Source organism: Chiloscyllium punctatum, chromosome 6, assembly GCF_047496795.1.
Source record: "Chiloscyllium punctatum isolate Juve2018m chromosome 6, sChiPun1.3, whole genome shotgun sequence".
In the NCBI taxonomy this organism is placed as follows: domain Eukaryota; kingdom Metazoa; phylum Chordata; class Chondrichthyes; order Orectolobiformes; family Hemiscylliidae; genus Chiloscyllium; species Chiloscyllium punctatum.
Genome location: NC_092744.1, coordinates 59,008,824 through 59,032,548, shown reverse-complemented (window position 1 = coordinate 59,032,548; position 23,725 = coordinate 59,008,824). Strand labels below are relative to the sequence as shown.

At 42.1% G+C, this 23,725-nt stretch overlaps 1 protein-coding gene across 1 annotated transcript in view; it reads left to right on the top strand.

Annotated features, from left to right (window-relative positions):
• schip1 (schwannomin interacting protein 1) overlaps positions 1 to 23,725 on the top strand; it is an 829,255-nt gene that overhangs the window by 123,561 nt on the left and 681,969 nt on the right. Inside the window, exons 2-3 of the mRNA XM_072572731.1 lie at positions 18,347 to 18,411; positions 19,827 to 19,910. Of these exons, the coding sequence (XP_072428832.1) occupies positions 18,347 to 18,411; positions 19,827 to 19,910 (149 nt within the window). The remainder of the gene's footprint in view (positions 1 to 18,346; positions 18,412 to 19,826; positions 19,911 to 23,725) is intronic.

Below are 23,725 nucleotides of genomic sequence, written 5' to 3'. Positions count from 1 at the left end.
TTATAGATGAAGGAAGGGCTGTTGATGTCATATACATGGATTTTAGTAAGGTGTTTGATAAGGTTCCCCATGGTAAATTAATAGAGAAAGTAAAGTCACATGGTGTGCAGGGTGTTTTAGCTAGGTGGATAAAGAACTGGTTGAGCAACAGGAGACAGAGAGTAGTAGTTGAAGGAAGTTTCTCGAAATGGATAAACGTGACCAGTGGTTTTCCACAGTGCTGGGCCACTATTGTTTGTGATATACATAAATGATCTGGAAGAGGGCACTGTTGGTGTGATCAGCAAGTTTGCAGATGACATGAAGATTGGAGGAGTAGCAGAAAGCACAGGGAACTTTCAAAGAATACAGGAGAATATAGATAGACTGGAGAGTTGGGCAGAGAAGTGGCAGATGCAGTTCAATCCAGGCAAATGTGAGGTGATGCATTTTGGGAAGTTTAATTCTAGAGCGAATTATACATTGAACGGAAGAGCCTTGGGAAAATTTGATGAACAGAGAGATCTGGGAGTGCAGGTCCATTGTACCCTGAAGGTTGCTGCACAGGTGGATAGAATGGTCAAGAAGGCATATGGTATGCTTGCCTTCATCAGACGGGGTATTCACTATAAGAGCTGGCAGGTCATGTTAAAATTGTACATGGCATTTAGAATACTGTGTACAGTTCTGGTCACCACATTGCCAAAAGGATGTGAGCGCTTTGGAGAGGGTGCAGAGAAGGTTTACGAGGATGTTGCCTGGTATGAAAGGTGCTAGCTATGAAGAGAGGTTGAGTGGTTAGGTTTGTTTTCATTAGAAGAAAGGAGATTGAGGGGGACCTGATTGACATCTATAAAATCATGAAGGATTCAATAACGAGAGGTCATGCTTTGAAGGTGAGAGGCGAAAAGTTTAAGGGGGATACACGCGGCCAAGTACTTCACACACAGGATGGTGGGTGTCTGGAACGCGTTGCCAGCAGGCACGGTAGATTAATTTAAGATGCATCTGGACAGATGCAGGAGTAGCTGGGGAGCACAGGGATGCAGATGCTTAGGAATTGGGCGACAGGTTTAGACAGTAGATTTGGATCGGCTCAGGCTTGGAGGGCTGAAGGGCCTGTTCCTGGGCTGTAAATTTTCTTCATTCTTTGCTTTTTGGCAAGGAGAGAATTCCAGTCCAAAGAAATGGGCATGGAGGTGAAGACGATAGAATGGGAGTTCAGTGCTATGTCGTGCCTGAAAGTCTTTGAGGTGGGGGCACAAAGAGAGAAAGCTAGCTCCTTTGGTGAGCAAGATACCCACAATCTGCTTTGTGGGAAGGTCTTCCAAACCATTATCTATGACACTGAAGGAAGACTAGCCACAAGTAGGTCATGTTGGGAGGGGTTTTGCTGAGTGGCAGTTTCAGGGAGTATTTTTGGCAGCAGGGATTAAGTGAAGTGTTTGGAGGCAACCCCAGCCTGCTTCCCAATATCACATCTCTTCATCAGGCACCACGTGTGTTCATTTAAAGATTTCCCCCTGCCCCAAATCAATTGGTGACAAGAAAGGGCAGAAGATTTCACCATTGTGTTTCTGCATTATAGTTGTCAACCGAGCTTCAAAAAAGTACAAGGAAGTAATGACTACAAAAGCTGGAAATAGTTTGGGCACTTCATTGTGGTGAGGGGAGCGCAGGAGCAAGTAGAAGAACCACATGGAATTGGAGCTGAGGTTGCAGCCACGCCATGAGGGAAGAACAAAGTTGAGGGCTTCCTTATCCTTCCAGCATGTGGAGCTCAGAATCACTAACTTGATGTTTCCCGAGGAGGTCTGTATAGGATGTGCACTTTATCAGGGAGACTGTCGCAGAAAACCAAAGAGCGGCTGCTGCTGGAAATGAGAAACAAAATCAGAAATTGCTGGAAATGCTTCGCACATCTGGCAACATCTGTGGAGAGAAAGTAGTGATCAAGTGATCTGCTGTGAAGAATCTCTGAAGCTGACAGACCTGCTGAGACTTTTGCAGCAATTTCTGATCTTGTTTGAGGGCTGTCCCAGTCATTCATACAAAACCCAGAGGTCATGCTGCAGGTAAAATTATCTTCAACGTCTTTTTATTACTGCTTTCTTCTGGGTAACAACAGAGGTACTCATATTTTTACTGTCCTTCTGGAAATACATTGTGGGTATAACGCAATGCATAAGCAAAAATTGAGAGAATGATATTTGTGATTCCATAACACCACTGTTGCTGTTAACAGCACCAGCATCCACAGCCCAACAGAATATAGAGTTGGAAAATGGGCAGCCTAAGCATAGTTACTGTCAATGGATGTATAACTTGGTTATGTCCTCCAAACAAAGCCTCATATATTTTTGCCGAGAGGTGCGAGGGGGGAGCGAAGGATTCTGGGACATCATATATTTGTGTGGTTGCGTTACCTGAAACACTACTCGGGTAGTGTCTCCCACCCATCCTCCTCCTGTAATCAAAAAAAAGGCTCTGTGTGCCAGATTGGTAAGGTAACGAGTTTATTTTTCATTCCTTATTTTTCAACAGTCTCTCTGGGAATTTAGAATAGTGGGAATGGAGATTAGGGCAGTTGACTGTTCCTCCTGCAGAATGTGGGAGGTAAGGGCCACCACTAGTGTCCCCGCTGACTACATCTGCGGGAAGTGCACCCAACTCACTCCTTGCAAACCGCGTTAGGGAACTGGAGCTGGAGCAGGATGAACTTCGGATCATTTGGGAGGCAGAGGGGGTTATTGAGAGGAGTTACAGGGAGGTAGTCACTCCTCAGGTACAAGAAAAGGACAGACGGGTTACAGTCAGGGGATGGAAAGGGAACAATAAATGTATAGTTTTGGATACTGTTGGGGGGGGTGACTTACACGGGGAAAGCAATGGGGCACAGGCCTCTGGCACAGAGTCTGTCCCTGTTGCTCAGAAGGGAAAGGGGAAGAGGAGCAGCGCAGTAGTCATTGGGGAATCCATAGTTAGGGGGACAGAAAGGAGGTTCTGTGGAGACAAGAGAGACTCACGGTTGGTGTGTTGCTTCCCAGGTGCCAGGGTTCGTGATGTCTCTGATCGTGTTTTGGGGATCCTTAAAGGTGAGGGGGAGCAGCCCCAAGTCGTAGTCCACATAGGCACCAACGACATAGCTAGGAAGAGAGATGGGGATTTAAGGCAGAAATTCAGGGAGCTAGGATGGATGCTTAGAGCTAGGACGAACAGAGTTGTTGTCTCTTGTTTGGTGCCAGTGCCACGTGCTAGTAAGGCGAGGAATAGGGAGGGAGAGGAGTTGAACACGTGGCTACAGGGATGGTGCAGGAGGGAGGGTTTTGGATTCTTAAATAATTGGGGCTCTTTCTGGGGTAGGTAGGACCTCTACAAGCAGGATGGTCTTCATCTGAACCAGAGGGGTACCAATATCCTGGGGGTGGGGGGTAATTCGCTAAGGCTATTGGAGTCGGTTTAAACTAATCCAGCAGGGGGGTGGGAACCAAAATTGTAGTTCGAGTATAGAAAAGGTTGAGAGTAGGGAGGTCTGAAATCAAGTTTCAGGGATGCAAGATGGCACCGGCAAGCAAGAAGTTGGTTTGAAGTGTGTCTACTTCAATGCCAGGACCATCTGGAATAAGGTGGGTAAACTTGCAGCATGGGTTGGTACCTGGGACTTCGATGTTGTGGCCATTTCAGAGACATGGATAGAGCAGGGACAGGAATGGTTGTTGCAGGTTCCAGGATTTAGATGTTTCAGTAAGAACAGAGAAGATGGTAAAAGAGGGGGAGGTGTGGCATTGTTGGTCAAGGACAGTATTACAGTTGCAGAAAGGATGTTTGGGGACTCGTCAACTGAGGTAGCATGGGCTGAGGTTAGAAACAGGAAAGGGGAAGTCACCTGTTGGGAGTTTTCTATAGGCTTTCCAATAGTTCCAGAGATGTAGAGGAAAGGATAGCAGAGATGATTCTCGATAGGAGTGAGAGAGACTGGGTAGTTGTCATGGGGGACTTCAACTTTCCAAATATTGACTGGGAAAACTATAGTATGAGTACTATAGATGAGTCAGTTTTTGTCCAGTGTGTGCAGGAGGGCTTCCTGACATAGTATGTAGACAGGCCAACAAGGGGCGAAGCCACATTAGATTTGGTACTGGGTAATAAGCCCGGCCAGGTGTTAGACTTGGAAGTAGGTGAGCACTTTGGTTTACTTTAGTGATAGAAAGGGATAGGTGTATACCACTGGGCAAGAGTTAGAACTGGGGGAAAGGCAATTATGATATGATTAGGCAAGATTTAGGAAGCATAGAATGGGGAAAAAAACTGCAGGGGATGGGCACATTGGAAATGTGGAGCTTATTCAAGGAAAAGCTCCTGTATGTCCTAGATAAGTATGTACCTGTCAGACAGGGAGGAAGCTGTAGAGCGCAGAAGCCATGGTTTACGAAGGAAGTGGAATGTCTGGTCAAGAGGAAGAAGAAAGCTTATGTTAGGATGAGATGTGAAAGCTCAGTTAGGGTGCATGACGGTTACAAGGTAGCCAGGAAAGACCTAAAGAGAGAGCTCAGAAGAGCCAGGAGGAAACATGAGAAGTTGTTGGCGGATAGGATCAGGTTAAACCCTAAGACTTCCTATAGGTATTTAAGGAATAAAAGAATGATGAGAGTAAGATTAGGGCCAATCAAGGATAGTAGTGGGAAGTTGAGTGTGGAGTCAGAGGAGATAGGAAAGCACTAAATGAATATTTTTCAACAGTATTCACTCTAGAAAATGACAATATTGTCGAGGAGAATACTGAGATACAGGCTACTAGGCTAGGTGGGATTGAGGTTCACAAGGAAGAGGTATTAGAAATCCTGCAGAGGGTGAAAATGGATAAGTCACCTGGGCCGGATGGGATTTATCCTAGGAGGAGCCAGGGAGGAGATTGCCGAGCCTTTGACATTGATCTTCAAATCGTCATTGTCTACAGGAATAGTGCCAGAAGACTGGAGGATAGCAAATGTGGTTCCCCTGTTCAAGAAGGGGAGTAGGGACAACACTGGTAGTTATAGACCAGTGAGCCTTACTTCAATTGTTGGTAAAGTGTTAGAAAAGGTTATAAGAGATAGGATTTATAATCATCTAGAAAAGAATAATTTGATTAGGGATAGTCAGCACGGTTTTGTGAAGGGTAGGTCGTGCCTCACAAATCTTATTGAGTTCTTTGAGAAGGTGATCAAACAGGTAGATGAGAGTAGTTGATGTGGTGTATATGGATTTCAGCAAGGCGTTCAAAAAGGTTCCCCACAGTAGGCTATTGTAAAAAATGCAGAGGAATGGGATTATGAGAGATATAGCAGTTTGGATCAGTAATTGGCTTGCTGAAAGAAGACAGAGGGTGGTGGTTGATGGGAAATGTTCATCCTGGAGTCCAGTTACTAGTGGTGTACTGCAAGGGTCGGTGTTGGGTCCACTGCTGTTCGTCATTTTTATAAAAGACCTGGATGAGGGTGTAGAAGGGTGGGTTAGTAAATTTGCAGACGACACTAAGGTCGGTGAAGTTGTGGATAGTGACGAAGGATGTTGTAGGTTACAGAGAGACGTAGATAAGCTGCAGAGCTGGGTATTTGAGCAGAGAGAGCTCGGTGTCCATGTACACAGATCCTTGAAAGTTGCCACCCAGGTTGACAGGGTTGTTAAGAAGGCATACAGTGTTTTAGCTTGTATTAATAGAGGGATCGGGTTCTGGAACTATGAAGTTATGCTGCAGCTGTACAAAACTCTCTGGTGTGGCTGCACTTGGAGTATTGTGTACAGTTCTGGACACCACATTATAAAAAGGATTAGATTAGATTACTTACAGTGTAGAAACAGGCCCTTCGGCCCAACAAGTCCACACCACCCTGCCGAAGCGCAACCCACCCATACCCCTAACCTAACACTATGGGCAATTTAGCATGGCCAATTCACCTGACCTGCACATCTTTGGACTGTGGGAGGAAACCGGAGCACCCGGAGGAAACCCACGCAGACACGGGGAGAATGTGCAAACTCCACACAGTCAGTTGCCTGAGGTGGGAATTGAACCCAGGTCTCTGGTGCTGTGAGGCAGCAGTGCTAACCACTGTGCCAGGATGTGGAAGCTTTGGACAGGGTGCAGAGGAGATTTACTAGGATGTTGCCTAGTATGGAGGGAACGTCTTACGAGGAAAGGCTGAGGGACTTGAGGCTGTTTTCGTTAGAGAGAAGAAGGTTGAGAGGTGACTTAGCAGAGACATATAAGATAATCAGAGGATTAGGTAGGGTGGACAGGGAGAGCCTTTTTTCCAAGTATAGTGATGGCGAGCATAAGGGGGCATAGCTTTAAATTAAGGGGTGATAGATATAGAACAGATGTCAGAGGTAGTTTCTTTGCTCAGAGAGTAGTAAGGGTATGGAATGCTTTACCTGCAATGGTAGTAGATTCACCAACTTTAAGTACATTTAAGTCGTCATTGGGCAAGCATATGGATGTACATGGAATAGTGTAGGTTAGATGGGGTTCAGATTGGTATGACAGGGCGGTGCAACATTGAGAGCCGAAGGGCCTGTACTGCGCTGTAATGTTCTATGTTCTATATCTGCTGTTATGAGGACATTCTGCTGTGGAAAACCCCAAATTGAACTGACCTCCAGTCTTGACTGGACCAACCCACTCTCGTGCAGAGGTATTTCTGACCAAAATGTCCACCACAGTGTGGTAATGGATCCAGGGTGGTGACTTGCCTTTCCCACTAGATTTGTATGTCCTTTGCTGACTACAGAAGCTGATCTACAAATGAGAATGGTGGAGAGGGGGCTGCTGGAGATTATTCAGACAATCACTGGATCATAGTTGATGTGACCAATCGAACCTGGTGAGTCACACTTGTTTGGTTCTTGTTTCTGAAATTTCATGTCCCCCCTCCATTATGGAGGCCCCATTCAAACTGCCTCCATCTTAAAAGCAAATGCAAAAAAAAAAGTAAGCAGTCTGCAGTTCACACTTCAATAATTGCTGTTTTCTTAACTAGAGCAAACACATTCATCACATTACCTCATGGGCAACTGGCAACAGCTGGATAGATCCCTGGAGTTCGTGGAACTCTTATCCAGGCATCATTAATTGCTCATATGTCACATGAGGCTTCCTGCAGAGCAGTTTGGTCTCACTGCAGCATAAACTATACCTGGATTGTACTGACCACCAGTGCCTAATATAGTCAGCACTTGGTTTCCAGACAAGTGATGGGGTCTTTAGTTTGAAATTTGGGCATGCTCTTTTTTTTTTGACATTCACTGAATGCTACTTTGTGCATTTTCTGTACCAGGGACAAATAGATTCATAGTCATAGAAATGTACAGCATGGAAACAGACTCTTCAGTCCAACCTGTCCATGCCGACCAGATATCCCAATCCAATCTAGTCCCACCTGCCAGCACTCGGCCCATATCCCTCCAAACCCTTCCTATTCATATACCTATCCAAATGCCTCTTAAATGTTGCAATTGTACCAGCCTCCACCACTTCCTCTGGCAGCGCATTCCATATACGTACCACCCTTTGCGTGAAAAAGTTGCCCTTAGGTCTCTTTTATATCTTTCCCCTCTCACCCTAAACCTTTGCCCTCTAGTTCTGGACTCCCTGATCCCAGGGAAAAGACTTTGTCTACTTATCCTATCCATCCCCCTCATCATTTTGTAAACCTCTATAAGGTCACCCATCAGCCTCCAAAGCTCCAGGGAAAAGAGCCCCAGCCTCTCCTTATAGCTCAAATCCTCCAACCCTGGCAACATCCTTGTAAATCTTTTCTGAACCCTTTCAAGTTTCACAATATCTTTCCGATAGGAAGGAGACCAGAATTACACGCAATATTCCAACAGTGGCCTAACCAATGTCCTGTAAGCCGCAACATGACCTCCCAACTCCTGTACTCAATACTCTGACCAATAAAGGAAAGCATACCAAACGCTGCCTTCAGTATCCTATCTACCTGCGACTCCATCTTCAAGGAACTATGAACCTGCACTCCAAGGTCTCATTGTTCAGCAACACTCCCTAGGACCTTTCCATTAAGTGTATAAGTCCTGCTAAGATTTACTTTCCCAAAATGCAGCACCTCGCATTTATCTGAATTAAACTACATCTGCCACTTCTCAGCCCATTGGCCCATCTGGTCCAGATCCTGTTGTAATCTGAGGTAACCCTCTTTGCTGTCCACTATGCCTCCAATTTTGGTGTCATCTGCAAACTTACTAACTGTACCTTTTATGCTTGCATCCAAATCATTTATGTAAATGACAAAAAGTAGACGGCCCAGCACTGATCCTTGTGGCACTCCACTGGTCACAGGCCTCCAGTCTGAAAAATAGATGTGATCTATATGGACTTCAGTAAGGCGTTCGACAAGGTTCCCCATGGGAGACTGATTAGCAAGGTTAGATCTCATGGAATAAAGGGAGAGCTAGCCATTTGGATACAGAACTGGCTCAAAGGTAGAAGACAGACGATGGTTATATTGTCTTATTGCTGCCTTTTAACCTGTTGTAAGCTTTATACTTCAAGTGCTATTTGTTTGACACTTTGTCCTTTCTTGATGCTTGTTTCTTGCAGAGTGCCTTTTCCAGTTAACCTTAGGAGGATGTATTGCTGATAGAACTTACATCCTCAGCAAAATATCATATTTGCCTTTGGTCCACCTCACAGCGAACACTACACAGACTATTTGTATTTCCGGGGAAGAACTGTTTTTATTCTCTGGGAAAATTTGCTTTTCCTGTTGCATATTCTGTAATTGGTGTTTTCATAGCTCCTACAAGTGACATCCTGGCACTTGCCAAGCAGAAACTGTTCAGTGATGCAGTTAATTATAGTTTGAACATGCTCAAGCTGCAGCAGGCTTCTCTCAGATAAAGTACAAAAGCTGAGACGATTGTACAAAACATTTGCTGAATAAAATAAATCCTGACTGCTGTAGAATCAGGGGTTTAATATTGTTGAGGATTTGACCTCATCAGAATTCATTGAATGTTTTGTGGCCTCATAATAACACTCGCTCATATATTTTACTGTACTTAAAAAGATAAACTTTCCACCGCAAACCTCTAATATGAAAACGGTTGGCCTATTTGAGGACATTGAGATGTTTCACCCATTGTTTGGAATGAGTTGTTAATCCTTGGGAAAAATAAACAAATAACTCATTATTATTTTACAGGGTTGCTTGACTCCCTGCAGTTATTCAGTGTGACTTGTGGCTTTGGTAGTGTTGGAAATATTTATTTTGAGGCTTTCCATTTTAAACTATTTGGAAATATTTTCATTTATTGAGGATTTGTACATTTCTGTTGCCTGCTGTGACAGACATAAAACAGTTCAAGTAGTTCGATTTTCTTTTCATTCAAATTTTGCTTTTATTAGATCTGATTGCAAATGCTTTAGTGCTAAGGAATGAACTTTGTTAAGGTGTTCGACAAGGTTCTGCACTGTTGACTGGTTAGCAGGGTTAGATCACATTTAAATGGCTAGCTCTGGATTCAATATAAAATTGGCTTGAAGGTAGTCAATAGAAGATGGTGTTGGAAGGTTGTTTTCGGACTAGAAGCCTATGACCAATGATGTGCCATGAGGATCAGAGTGGTATCCATGGTTTTTGTCATTTATGTAAATGATTTGGAATGTGAACATAGGAGGAATGACTACTAAGTTTGCAGATGACACCAAAATTGGTGATGTAGTAGACAGTGAAAGAAGGTTATCTAAGAATACAATGGAACCTTACTCAGATGGGCCGATGGGCTGAGGAGTGGCAGATGGAGTTTAATTTAAATAAATGTAAAGTGCTGAAATTTTGGAAAGACAAATCAGGGCAGAATTTAAACACTTAATGGCAATGTCCCAGAGAGTGTTGCCAAACAAAGAGACGTTGGGGTGTGGGTTCATGGTTCTTTGAAAGCAGAGTCACAAGTAGACAGGGTAGTGAAGAAGGCATTTGGTTTGCTTGCCTTTATTGGTCAGTATAGGGGTTGGGAGGTCATGTTGTGGTTGTAGGTGATATTGGTTAGGCCACTTTTGGGATACTACATTCAGTTCTGGTCTCTCAGCTATAGGAAGGATGTTGTGAAACTTGAAAGATTTCTGAAAAGGTTTACAAGGATGTTGCTAGGGTTTGAACGATAGGGAGAGGCTGGATAGGCTGGAGCTATTTTCTCTGGAGTGCTGGAAACTAAGGGGTCACCTTTTGTAGAGGTTTATAAAATCATGGGGGCATGGATAGGGTAACTAGACAAGGTCATTTTCCCAGGGTAGGAGACTCCAAAACTAGAGGGCATAGGTTTAAGGTGAGAGGGGAAAGATATTGAAGGGACCTAATCGACAATTTTTTCACAGAGGGAGGTGTAGGTATGGAATGAGCTGCCAGAGGAAGTGATGGAGGCTGTGACAATTGCAACATTTAAACGGCATCTGGATGGGAGCATGAATTGGAAGGGTTTAGAGGGATATGGGTCAAATGCTGACAAATGGAACTAGGTTAATTTGAGATATGGTTGAGTTGGGCAGAAGAGTCAGTTTCTGTGCTGTACAATTCTGACTCTGCTTCCCTTCTTACCACAACTTCAATTCTCATCAAATAATGAGAGAAGTGGAAGGCTCATTCATTTTACTATGTTACAAAAGTTCTGGAAAACATCCTTGCTACTTTCTCTGCTTCCTAAAGAGCGACAGGATCTTTAACCAGAGCAGGCAAATTTCATCCAGAGGAAATAGCAAGCAACAATCCTGTATCCTGTGTTTTATAGCAGCATCAACCTAAATTATGTGCTCAAATCATGGACGAAGTTAAACTTCAAGCCAATGAAAACTGTCTCAGGTTAGACCTGAATGGTTACATGAGTAATGATATTGTTAGTTCAGTTCATGCACTGGTCAATACCCACAGGGTAGAAGAGAGAAAAGAGATGGAAATTGGAAGAACACCACATTTTAATGGAGGGGAAAGCAAAATATGGGGGATCTGAAATGAGAATGGATGATCTTGAAAGCACATCGTCAGTCAATGAATAGCTGTGAAGAAAATAGTTAAGTTTAAAGCTTTAGGCTACAACCTTTCACTAGGATCAAGGTGCTGTGGCCTGAAAGGTTAATTTATTATCTCCATTCAGAGAGAAACATGTGTAATGTGTTTTCAACATTGTCCATTTCTCCTCTAATTGGTTAGTATTTTGAGTGGACTTTGATATTTGATTTTTAAAATATTTAACAAAGACTGCAATTTTGTTTTATAGTTTAGGAACACCCTTCTCCCCAGCTTTGAAATAAACATTTCCCCCAATATTCAATAAAGCCTTTTATTTTGGAAAACAAGAATCACCCTGAATTATATGCAGAGGCTGAATCTGACCATAAGTCAACTTAACGTTCATTTTGACATGTTTCATGGAGGGTTTCTCTCTGAGGCCTGTTCAGTTTTCTCTCCACTACCTTCCCAAATTTGCCTCCTTACCAATGTACCACGTCCTTATAGCATCCCCCTCATCATTCTCATACTCCCAGCTGCTGCTGGGGTGTCACAGGATCCCTGGCACTATTAAAAATGTAGTTGTACGCCATATCAAGTTCTGGGTTCAACTTGTATGCCCCAGATGTGGCAGACAAGGGAAAATTGGCACTCTGCTTTGCAGACTGAGACCTGAAGGTTCTGGTGGATGGGGTAGTGCCAGAGGAATGCTATCTCCCCCGCCTCCCCCTAAGTTCCGGCTGAAGGGACCACAACACCAGACACTGCCAGCCTCCTCTGAGGTTCCCACTAGGTCAATGCAGTGTCCAGGATCAGCAATGCAGGAAGTAGATCAATGACCATCTCTGCTCCCCCTAGGGTAGGTGCCACTACCTTCGCTGTGCTACCACGGCTCGTAGGTTTACTCATCTGAACATGCAATAACTTCCCTGATTCACTCTCACTTACCCCAGCCTCTTATACCACTAACCCTACAGTGCTGCCTGTGAGAGCAAGGCCTACTCATGGTGATGCTGAAACTTCCATCTCCTGGCAGCTGTGCAAGAAATATTGGCCATTACTGCACTGCTGTACTATTGCCACCAAGATGAATAACCTCTTTACTTCTTACCTTTGTTCACAATGCATTTTCTCTTCTGCCACCTGCAGATACAAATGGTGTCTGGGTGGCCAAGAGGGCAGCCTGAAGCCTCATCCTCCTCCTCGTTTCCCCCTCCCCTAATGCTGAGGGGGAGTTCCTCTGAGGGTGCACCAGCAAGGCTGCCTTCTGTACTCTCCTCCAGCTCTGATTCTGACACCCCAGTTGGTATGTTAGCTGGACTAAAACCAAAGCAGCTGCTGGTGGGCACATTGCTGCCTTTTCTTTGCAGTTGGTCAAGGCAGAAACCGCCCCAGTTGATGGCACTCAGAGGGTTGCCAGATGCCAGGCAGCTGCTCGGACCTAGCTGGAGGACTTCTTGGTGTTGGCTATTCATGCCTTTATACAAATGCAGCTGATAGAGGAGCAGCATGAAGATTTATCAGACACTGATGCAACGTTTGCAGGATGGCAGTAATGCTCTTTGCACTATGCTTCCTTGGCCATGTGAACGTCAACCTGTTTCCATGGATACATTGGCAGCTGTCATGGAGACCCTGGTCCAGCGCACTGTGTCTGCTTCATTAATGCATAAACCTGCATTCCATGGTTGTAGCCACCATCAAGATGATAGAGCATCCAAACCCCATTTTACTGGCCCTTCTTCCCAAGGAGGAGAAATTGAGCACTGCAGATGCTGGAGATAAGAGTCGAAGAGTGTGATGCTGGAAAAGCACAGCCGGTCAAGCAGTATCTGAGGAGCAGGAGAGTCAACATTTCAAATGTTAAGCTCCTTCCTGATGAAGGGCTTATGCTCGAAATGTTAACTCTCCTGCTCCTCGTTTGCTGCCTGACTGGCTGTGCTTTTCCAGCACCACACTCTTCGACTCTTCTTCACAAGGAGACAGGGCAGTGCCAGTAAGCCCTAGATGGTGGAGTGGTGATCTGTTCAGCAGGTCTCCTCTTGGGACACTCCGACGTAGTTAGCATTCCCCTTCCCTGACCCTGTCCAGCCTTGGTATCCTCATTGAATCCCTGCATGTCCCTGGTGATCACCCTGCACCTTTAGTAGAGACTCTTTGACTGACCTGATCTCTATGCATCTCTCCAATTGACTTAATGGACTGGTTGCCCTGGATCTACTGTTCTGACTATAGACTACAGTCCCCCAATCCTGATTATTCCTGACTTCCTGGACTGGTATTGGAGGCTGCCCTTGACTCATTGTACTGGGACCCAATGTCCCAGTGTCTTTCTTTTACTTGACTGTTGTCTAATTCCCTTGGCTTTTGAGACATGATCATTTGATTGAAAACGGGCAGTGTGTTTGCTATGTATGCTACAATCACAAGGTATAGGGGTGGAATTGATTATTGCATGGTGATGTACAGTAATATGTCAACCCCCTTGACTGCTGACACCCTTGACAAGCTGCCTAGTTTAGTCTGCACTGAAAACGCAGAAGAACTTTGAACATGTCAGGTCTGGCTGAGGGTGCAAAGTGCAAAAAGGCAAGGCAGGTATTCTGTAAACATCCAAGCAAGTGCAAGGTGAATGGGTGCTAAGAGAGGAAGGAAAAAGCCATGAGATGTTCCAATCCATGGTCTGGCTGCTTGCTCCCATGCACAAGGTAGGCTAGCATTGGCACTGCAAGGAAAGTTGTCTTTGTGCTCCAAGGTGCAGCATTAAAGTGCAGAATTATATTGTAGGTGGCCTGGAGATGTGCTTTGGTTTGGTCAGGCTACTACATGTTGGGTGCCAATACCTGTGGACAGGGGCTGGGTGTGGTTGCTGCCGATGGAGTGTACTCTCAGCTGTTGGTCCCTGGTGTCCAAAACAATGTCCAAAGGAACAAATGGCAAGCTCGAGTTTCCTAATAACTGAATTTCATGTCGGGAACTATTGCTGTCTACTTGCAATGTAGCAACTTGCTGGTTATCTCCCCTAATTTTCTGAACATTCTCATCAATGCCCACATTGTTCAGAGCCTCGGAAGTCTCTGCTGAATGAGATTGAAGTGTTTCTGTGTAAGCAGTCAAAAAGGATCGTGGATATTTGGAATGTGTCATCCACGTACTGCTTCGATTAATGAAACCATTAAATCAAACTATCGATTTTTACATAGCAGCAAGTGCTGTAAATAAGTACTTAAAAATGTGTTGCTGGAAAAGCGCAGCAGGTCAGGCAGCATCAAAGGAACAGGAGAATCGACATTTTGGACATAAGCCCTTCTTAAGCTCTGATCTCCAGCATCTGCAGTCCTCACTTTCTCCTTGCTGTAAATAAGTACACACTTGGCCCAACTCCAGTTTAATTTCCTTGATTTATGAGTTTAATTCAACAGTCTATTTGTGTTACAGGTTTTGATATATTTCTAAAAGCTCTGAACAAGAGGCAACTACTTTTCAGAATGACATTTTTAAAATTTATTTACATTTTCGTTATGCATAGAGTCTGAACTCCAAGAATTGAAATGGTTTAGGTGTGCAAAATGTGTTGCAATACCAAATTTAGAAGCACAAGACTAAGTGTCATTATTCAGCAGTGGAATTAATATGGATTCTTTGTGCTGTAAATTATGCAGATGTCTAGAAAACCTAAAACACCCACACTCTCAAGGGGGAGGTCACTAACATTTCCAAGTACCTTTTTGGCTGCATCAATCATTGAATCATTTAGAAGAACTAATGCCATTATGCAGCTGAAATAGTTTGCTCCAAAATTTGAACTATTCTTGAGCATATTTAAGTATTAGCAGTTGTGAATGCAACATTTTTGCATTTCACCTTGGCATTCTTAAAAAGAGAGTCTGGCCATTGAACTGAAGAATGTTTTGCTTCTCTTTGCAATGAGAAAATGTTTTCAAGGAGCTCTGACTTCTTCAAGAGTAGCAATTACTGTCGAATTGCTGTTGTCGAACTTACTTTCAAACCCTGTGTCCTCACTGTACATTTTCTGGAGAAACAAGCAATGAGATGGAGCTGCCAGATTCCTACTCAAGCATATGCATTGGGAGTGGGCACCATCTAGTTTCTCTTCAGAGCGTGGGACAGTAGAACAATGCAGATCAATAAGTCAAGATTAGGTACTAATGGCATACAATTTGGCCCCTTGCCAGTCACTAGTGAGGATCTCACCTTTCGAAATATCAGTGTAGAATTGGATTTGAGATTCTAGAAGTCAGCAATCTCATCTTGCTATGTTTTCTCAACTAATTCTCACTGTTAACATTCTTCGGGGGCTGGGAAAATTATTTTTCTTTTCTATCCAGTCTTTTTCAAAGCATTTTAAATCTTTGACTTTTAGTAATTTGCAGATGATTCCAAATTTGGAGGTGTAGTGGACAGTGAAGAAGATTACCGCAGATTCCAAGGGATCTTGACCAAGCGGGCCAATGGGCTGAGGAGTGGCAGATGGAGTTTAATTTAGATAAATGTGAGGTGCTGCATTTTGGGAAAGTAAATCTTAGCAGGACTTGTCCACCTAATGGGAGTGTTGCTGAACAAAAAGACCTTGGAGTACAGGTTCATAGTTCCTTGAAAGTAGTCGCTGGTAGATAGGATAGTGAAAAAGCCGTTTGGTATGCTTTCCTCTATTGGTTAGAGTATTGAGTACAGGAGTTGGAAGGTCATGTTGTGATAGTACAGGACATTGGTTAGGCCACTTTTGGAATATTGTGTGCAATTCTGGTCTCCTTCCTATCAGAAAGATGTTGTGAAACTTGAAAGGTTTCAGGAAAGATTCACAAGGATGTTGCCAGGGTTGGAGGATTTGAGCTATAGGGAGAGGTTGAATAGGCTGGGGCTATTTTCCCTGGAGCATTGGAGGCTGAGGGGTGACCTCATAGAAGTTTATAAAATCGTGAGGGGCATAGATGGGATAAATAGATAAAGTCTTTTCTCGGGAGTGGGAGAGTTCAGAACTAGAGGGCATAGGTTTAGGGTGAGAGGGGAAAAGATATTAAAGAGACCTAAGGATGTTTTTTTCACACAGAGGGTGGTACATGTATGGAAAGAGCTACCAGAGGAAATGGTGGAGGTTAGTTCAGTTGCAACATTTAAAAGGCACCTGGATGGATATATGAATAGGAAGGGTTTGGAGGGAAATGGACCGTGTGATGGCAAGTGGGATGAGATTAAGTTGGGATATCTGGTCAACATGGACAAGTTGGACCAAAGAGTCTGTTTCCATGTTGAACATCTCTATGATTCTCTGACCTTTTTATGGAATATTTTTCTTCCCCATTTTCTTTGCCAGCCCCTCATCCATTTAAATACTTTTGTGAGGTCCTCACGTAACCTCCAGTATAATGGGAAATATCAGTTTGTCCAATATCTTTATAATTGAGGGTCCTAATACCTGGCACTGTCCTCCCATACACTCTTAACAATATTAAATTGTGGCATTGGTTTAACAAGGACTTGGCATTGTCTCCTTTTTTTTAATACACAATATCCTTATTTAAAGAGGCAAAGATCCCAAAAACTATATTAGTATTAGTATCAACTTTGAATGCCATCTTTAACAATTTGTGAATGAATATGGTTCCTTCTGTTCTTGCACTCTTCCCTTAAAATAACACCACTTAGATTTTTAAAAAAATCATTCATGGGATGTGGGCATCACAGTCTAGGCCAGTATTTATTGCTCATCTCCAATGCCCAGAGGGCAGTTAAGACTTAACTACATTACTGCGGGTTGGAGTCACATGTAAATCAGACCAGGCAGGGATTGCAAATACCTTCCCTAAAAAGGAAGGAGTGAACCAGATGGGTTTTTCAAACCATTGACAATGGTTCCATGATCATCATTAGACACTTAATTCCAGATTTATATTAAATACAAATTCCACCATATATATGGCAGATTTTGGACCTGGGTCCACACAGTGTTACCAGGGTGTCTGGATTGATAGTGTAGCCATTAGATAATATGGCTTTTACCTTCTCATTATACTGACTCTTCATGTTGTTCTTCCCTAAATACATTTACATGCATCTATCATACACAGATCTGTAACTGCTTATCCATGAACAAGCTAAGATGGAGACCATTTAGCCACCTTTTATCTGGGCTCAAATTTTGACTCCAAACTCCCCCACCTCAAATGATATTTTGTCTGTTCCATTTTATAGGCAGTTAGTGGCATGTTTTCTGTATTTATTTAACAATTAGTCACTTTTCTGTACAGGATTGAATATTGCTAAAGAGGGATTCATTGTTGATGCTTTACATATCTCACTCATCAGGACAAACAATGTCAAATTTCCAACTTATGCAGAAAGAAAGGATGCTGATTGTTGGCAATTTGAAATTAGTCAGACTGTTGCCATGGAGAAAGCAATGGGATTCTTCGGGCTCCTCAGGCTTTCTGCTAACTCGAGAAAGGCACAAGATTTGGTCATATTCCTTTAGCTTGCAGAGAACAGGTTTTTGCAGATGAATATATGATTATTTCTTGCTTGCATACATGAACTGTTACAAACACAGCTGATTGTTAGTACACTGAACATCAGTAACATGTCTCTCTCTTCAGGAATATTTTTCTTACCATGAAAATCTTTTCCTAATTTGGAAACAATCTGAATAAACCCGATTTGATGTTTGAACTTGTTAATTTTGTGACTTCAAAAATATACTTCATGGAACAGTTGTTTCTTCACAATATGTTAGACACGGAATGCTGCTGAGGAAATGGGTGTCCGCCAGTCTTGTATATGTCCAGCCTGCCATTCAACTGCCTATCCACCAGCAAGCTAAGCTGTCAGACTGCCTAGAAAGGGTAGTAATTGGCTTTTAGCATTACTGGCTTGTCACAGAACATCTGTTGATGTTAGCAATATTCTCAGACAGGCTGCAAAATTAACGTTGCAACTCTGCCATCATCATTCACGTGAGATTTGAGCATATGTGGCAGTGTCAAAATTGTGTTTGTCTTTGGGGACAAAGCACAAGACTCATTCATGTGGAATTTTCAGCTGCTGCTCAATCTGCACTTCAGTGAACATCTCCAAAATTTAACACCACAAACTGTCTCAATTCAAACTTGCTGCTCTTGCTTTGGAAATAGTACAAGATAGTATTGAAAGGGTTAGTAGCTCTTGGTCTCTGAATGTTGTTGACAACTCAGCCCTCTGTCTAATTCAATCTGAGTTATTAACTGGGCATTGCATGAGGGATAACCTTAAAGATGGAAAGGTTTTTTGGGCAGAAATGTTACAATTAATTCAATAATCTCAGCTTAAATGCCTTGACATTTACACTTGTTTCTGTTTTTTCATTTTAGGAGGAACTGAACAGATTAGAGAACACTCTGGATCAAGTGCATGATGCAAAATATGTTGTCCAAAAGTGAGTGCATCTGTTAATGGTTGAAGCCATGTCTTCCAAAAATGCAAAATATACTAAAATATAACTGCAATTGAAACTATATATTGGCAAGCATTAAAATAAAAAAAAAACTATTTCCTTTCAATGCTTGGTGAGCATGTGACGATTAGTGTGACACTGAGTCAGACAGACTGGAAAACTTTCAAGTTCAGGCTTGGATTTGACTGAATGCAGCTTATTTTGTGATCAGACACGACAAGTAAGGGAAAACATAAGTGTAAAGAGCAGAGGGGAGAGCAGATGGAGCATGGAGTGTAAGAAAGATGGAAGAAAAAGGTTGTGAAGATTTAAGTGCATTTTAAAAGATAGAGAATTTCCGAGAGGAAGTTTGCCACGTAGGCAGAACAGGTTTAAATTTTAAGAACACAAATGCTCAATATTCTGAATAAAACTGATGAGCTAGAGCTGTACGGAAGCATAATAAAAACCATAACAGTTCTGTGTCAGGATTTGGAGCTAAATAATACTGCTGACAATGTGTGCAAAAGAAATTGAATAAATAGATAGACAATGAGACAGGTTTATGTGGAGGATTATGCAAATGTTGAACCTTTTTTGATGTGATAGTAAAAGAATGAAGAAATGAATTGTAAATCTTCAGTGTGGTAATTTTAGCTCATCAATCTAAGGCATTAGATAGGAATGAGTTCAAGAAATAAATAGAAAGAATACTGCTGTTAAATTGGGTTAAATTCAATCGTCCAAACAAACACTGGGGTAAAAATCATGTAAGTAACATCTGATGGGCAGATTTTCTACAGTGCATTTAAGATTACCTTTCAGTGGATTTTTAGTCCAGCAGAGGAGGAGACAGTGCAAATTTAGTTATGGCAAATTAATGAGACATACAGGTAATTTTAAGGTTAGGAGAACAGCTCAAAAAAGATTATATCATAATTAGGTTCAATATAAAGCTGAAGAATTGAAGAAAGACTCATATTTGGTGACTGAGGGAGAAAAATATAAATAAAACTTAATTTATTGTAAGCCTTCTTTTCACTGTGAATATGAGATGAAATAGACTGGCAGTGACAATTGGGGACCAAGAATTAACAGTCTGTTAAAGTAATAGCTATCTGGGTACCCACAAGTTATTGCTGGTGAGTCAATAATCGTGTATGTATTATCGGGATGGACACAGTTGTCGTTAGTTATGATGTCTCTGATGTTCAAATCTTCCTGTTATACAGTCTATAATTGTAGAAAGTGACCATTTGGATGAAGTGCAGGAAGGCTGTTTGCGTCCATGTTACAATATTAATCACCATTTCGAGAAGAGGAAAGTTTGCTTTTGAAAGATCACAAACTGCATTGCATAATGAAATGAACAAAGTATAACTTTCATATATAGAAATAAAGATGTATGTTCCTTTTAGCATCCATCAACTCCCTATTGACTTTGGAAATGATATTGAAAAATGTCAAATCAGCAGAGGGGTGCCAGAATCAAAAGTGAAAATGTAAGTATTATGATTTACTGCAATTAAATCAAAACCCTGTAGATGCTGGAAATCTGAAATAAAAACCAAGTGATGGAAAATGCATCTATGCATCAGGTCTGACAGCATCTATGGAGACAGAAAGAGAGTTAACATTTCCAGTTCCGTAAAACTCCTCCTCAAAACTGAAGATAGGAGTTAATTATTATGATTTACATTAGAGTTGTGTTGCAAAAGTTTGAAGTCAATCTAAATCTTTTCAATCGTATGATCTTTTAAACAAAAAATTCTTTATTTGCTTATTTCATTAAGCCTAATTCTTTTTTTTAAAAAAAAGCTGCATCTTCTTGACATCATTGGGGATGCCAAGATTAAATTCCATTAGTAAGTTCACATTAGGAAAAAAACCGAATGCTTTTGTGAATCATAGAATCTCAACAATGTGGAAGCAGGCCATTTGGCCCATTGAGTCCACACCAGAGCACATGGAGGAAGTCCACGCTAATATAGACAGTTGCCCAGGGGCGGTATTGGCACTTGGGTCCCTGGCACTGTGATGCAGTAGTGCCGATCTCTGAATCACCGTGCCGCCCTGTTCTCATTGTGTGGCATGGATGAAAGTTTATGTCAATCTTTCTTTAGCTAATGAGTCCATAACACATCAAACCCCATCAACAAATGTATACCCTAAATCCAACCGCATTCATCTGATTTCACAGGAAATATAGTAATGCCTGAATAAATCTTTCCTTTCTGAAATTTTCCAGTGCTATGCCAATTATTTATCTGCATTCATGATCCTTCATAATTTGATAAGAAAAATATCCAAGGCAATGGTTGTCATCTGGAATATTTCCCATCTTCAAATCCATGCATGACCTTGCCAACTTTATGGGTTGAATTTAATGGCTATGGCAATAATCCAGTTTGCCTTCTGTTTTAGGAGCCCTGAAGGTTTAAGTAGTCAAGAGCCTGCCATCTGAGTTTTACACATTTAAAGGAAAAGATTCCACCCCAGTGGTGTCTGCCAATTGGAGGGTTAATGGTTCTTCAGTCCCAACAGTGTCACCCAGAGTAGTGATCACTACTGGGACTGCAAGAAACAGGTGGTCTGGAGCAGCAAACATTTAAAGGGAAGTGAATGGAGCCAAGGCTTCCTGGGACTAACTACACAGTCCCTCGCTGTGAGGTTGAAATGTGGGCAGGGGCTGTGGAGTACGGAGGAAATGTTTCAGTGAGATGGGTGCTCTCAAATGGCATTGGGCACCCATGCACTGGGTGCCGCAGGACTGCCCCCACCCTTGACTTAATTGGGACAAGGCAGAAAGATGGTGGGCTCTCAACTCTGCACTTATTCACACAATTATACTGTTGAACTTGATGAAGGAGATTACAAGGAATTAAATTCTAACCTATCTTTACATATAACATCATGTGCTCTGTCAATCTTCAGTTTTCTGGTTCTGCATTTTTATACACTAAAAGAGGGTTTCGATAAACTTGCGTAATTCTTTGGAACTCTTCCACCAAATGGCTTTGCATTGCTACTTCTCATTAAGTGCTATCTCCATTTTTTTTTCAGAAGTTTCTTTTTGGTGAGTTTATGGCCAACTTTTCTGTCTGTCTTATTCACACAATTATACTGTTGAACTTGAGGAAGCAGATTACAAGGAATTAAATTCTAACCTATCTTTACATATAACAGTACTCATTAGCTCCCAAACTTGTTTCTCTACAATTTACATTAGAGCTTATTTTTCTGTTTTCAAAATACTATCTCAGATATTTTAAGTAACAGTGAACTAATGGTACTAGCTGTTTGAATTTCCAAAGGCATCAGGTAAGATTATTCCACAACTGAAGAGTTTGTGGTGTTGTGTGTAATATATGAGCATGGATAGAGAATTGGCTGACTAACAGGAAACAAGATATTTGAAAGAAATGAACATAAAATACTGTTCATACTGGAAATCTGAAATGAAAACAAAGTGCTGGGGAGACTCAGCAAGTCTAGTGGATTTTGTGAAGAGAGAAGCAAAGTTAATGTATCAAGGTCAATATGACTCTTCTTCGGAACCACATTGTGGGATTGAGCAAAAATCCCCATCATCTAAACTACTAGATGAGATCCTGGACTTTTTAGAACTTTTGAACGTATAGCAGACAGCTATGCTGAGCATTGGGAAAATAACACAAATGCAAATGGCTGCTTGGAACCGTTGTTCAGCCTGGAATTCCAATTTACATCTCCACTTCAAGAGAATAGTCAATCAAACCTCTCACTCTGGATTGAAACAAACCTTTACACTTCAGGCTACACCTCAGGCTACACAGCACAAGCAGTGTGGGGCCTATACAGATGCCAAAGGTTCAACTCAATCAAAATCCATTCACGCATACTCTTCACTTTCAGGAAGCCAATTGACTTCAGAGGAAATGCCAGGTACATAGTGAGCCACACAGGTTTGTGGGGAGATAATGGGGCACACAGCCGGGATAGCTGCCAACCCTGATCTGACCTGAGGGGAGACTCTTTTCAACAACGGGCTTCTGCACAAACAGCCCCAACAAGCAGCTTCAGAACCATGAACCACAGAGGCTGAACAGAGAAGCTGAATCTGGAATCCAAACAAAGAGTGTCATCGGAACAAAGGATATCCGAAAGCAGGAAAGCTAACCAAGCGCTATTCGAACAAAAGCTTCCAGACACCAGCCTGTTCCGAACCAAGAGAACTGACGGCAAGAATCTGGGCAATTGGGCACACTTTAAAATCACATTTTCCTCAGTGGTGAGACCCCAACATTTCTGATCTAGTTAGCAGGGAGGGGAAGGCAGGAGATGACTGTGCATGGGGCCCAAAGGGTAAGATATCTGCTTTAAAGTTTTTTGTGATTAAAACTGTAGTTCTGGTTCTAATAGTGTTTCATTTAATAGTGTATTTTGTTACTGTCTTCTGGAAAATTGATAGTGTCAATTTCACTGTTTATTGCGTTTAGCTTTATTTCTTGTATTATACTTGACTTTTGTGTTGTTAATAAACTGAAACGCTTGTCTACTGCCACCTTCATTTCACATTCACTAAGTAAGTCCAGTATCAGAACCAGGGATCTGAGGGTGAGTCAAACCACCTAAAATCGGAAAATTACTGATTGCAAACCAGAACCTGACAACGTGCTGCCAGACCTGAGTTTCTCCAGCACTTTGTTTCCAGTTGAGACAAATGAGTTGTTTACAGGTTGGCAAACTGTAACTAACGAGTTTCTATAGGTTTCAGTGCTGGAAGTTTGACTATTTTAAATCTACAACAGTGACTTGGATGAATGGGTCCAATTAATTACAGTTACATTAGATGATAATACAAAGATGAGAAGGCAAATTGTGAGGAACGTACAAAGAATCTGCAAAGGGATACATACGAGTTAACTGAATGGGCAAACATTTTGCAAATGTGGAAAAATATAATTGTCCACTTTGGAAGAAAGAATTGGAACACACAATTATGTAAATGGTGAGAGACTGCAGAACAGTGCTTTATAGAGAGGTCTGAGTATTCTTGTACTTTAATCACAAGAGGTGAGCATACTGATACTACAAGTAACTAGGAAGGCAAAAAGAATGTTAGTCTTTATTGTAAGGGAAATTGAATATAAAAGTGAGAGAGCAGCTGCAACTCTGCAGGGCATTGGTAAGACTGCCCCCATTCTACATTTCTGTAATGAGCAATGATTGGAATGTAGTGCAAGCACGTTTACCTAAGTGAATTTTCATCAACAGTATTCACTTTACATCTGACATTAAAAAAATACCTTTGCATTTGATATTCGGTCAGGCTAGC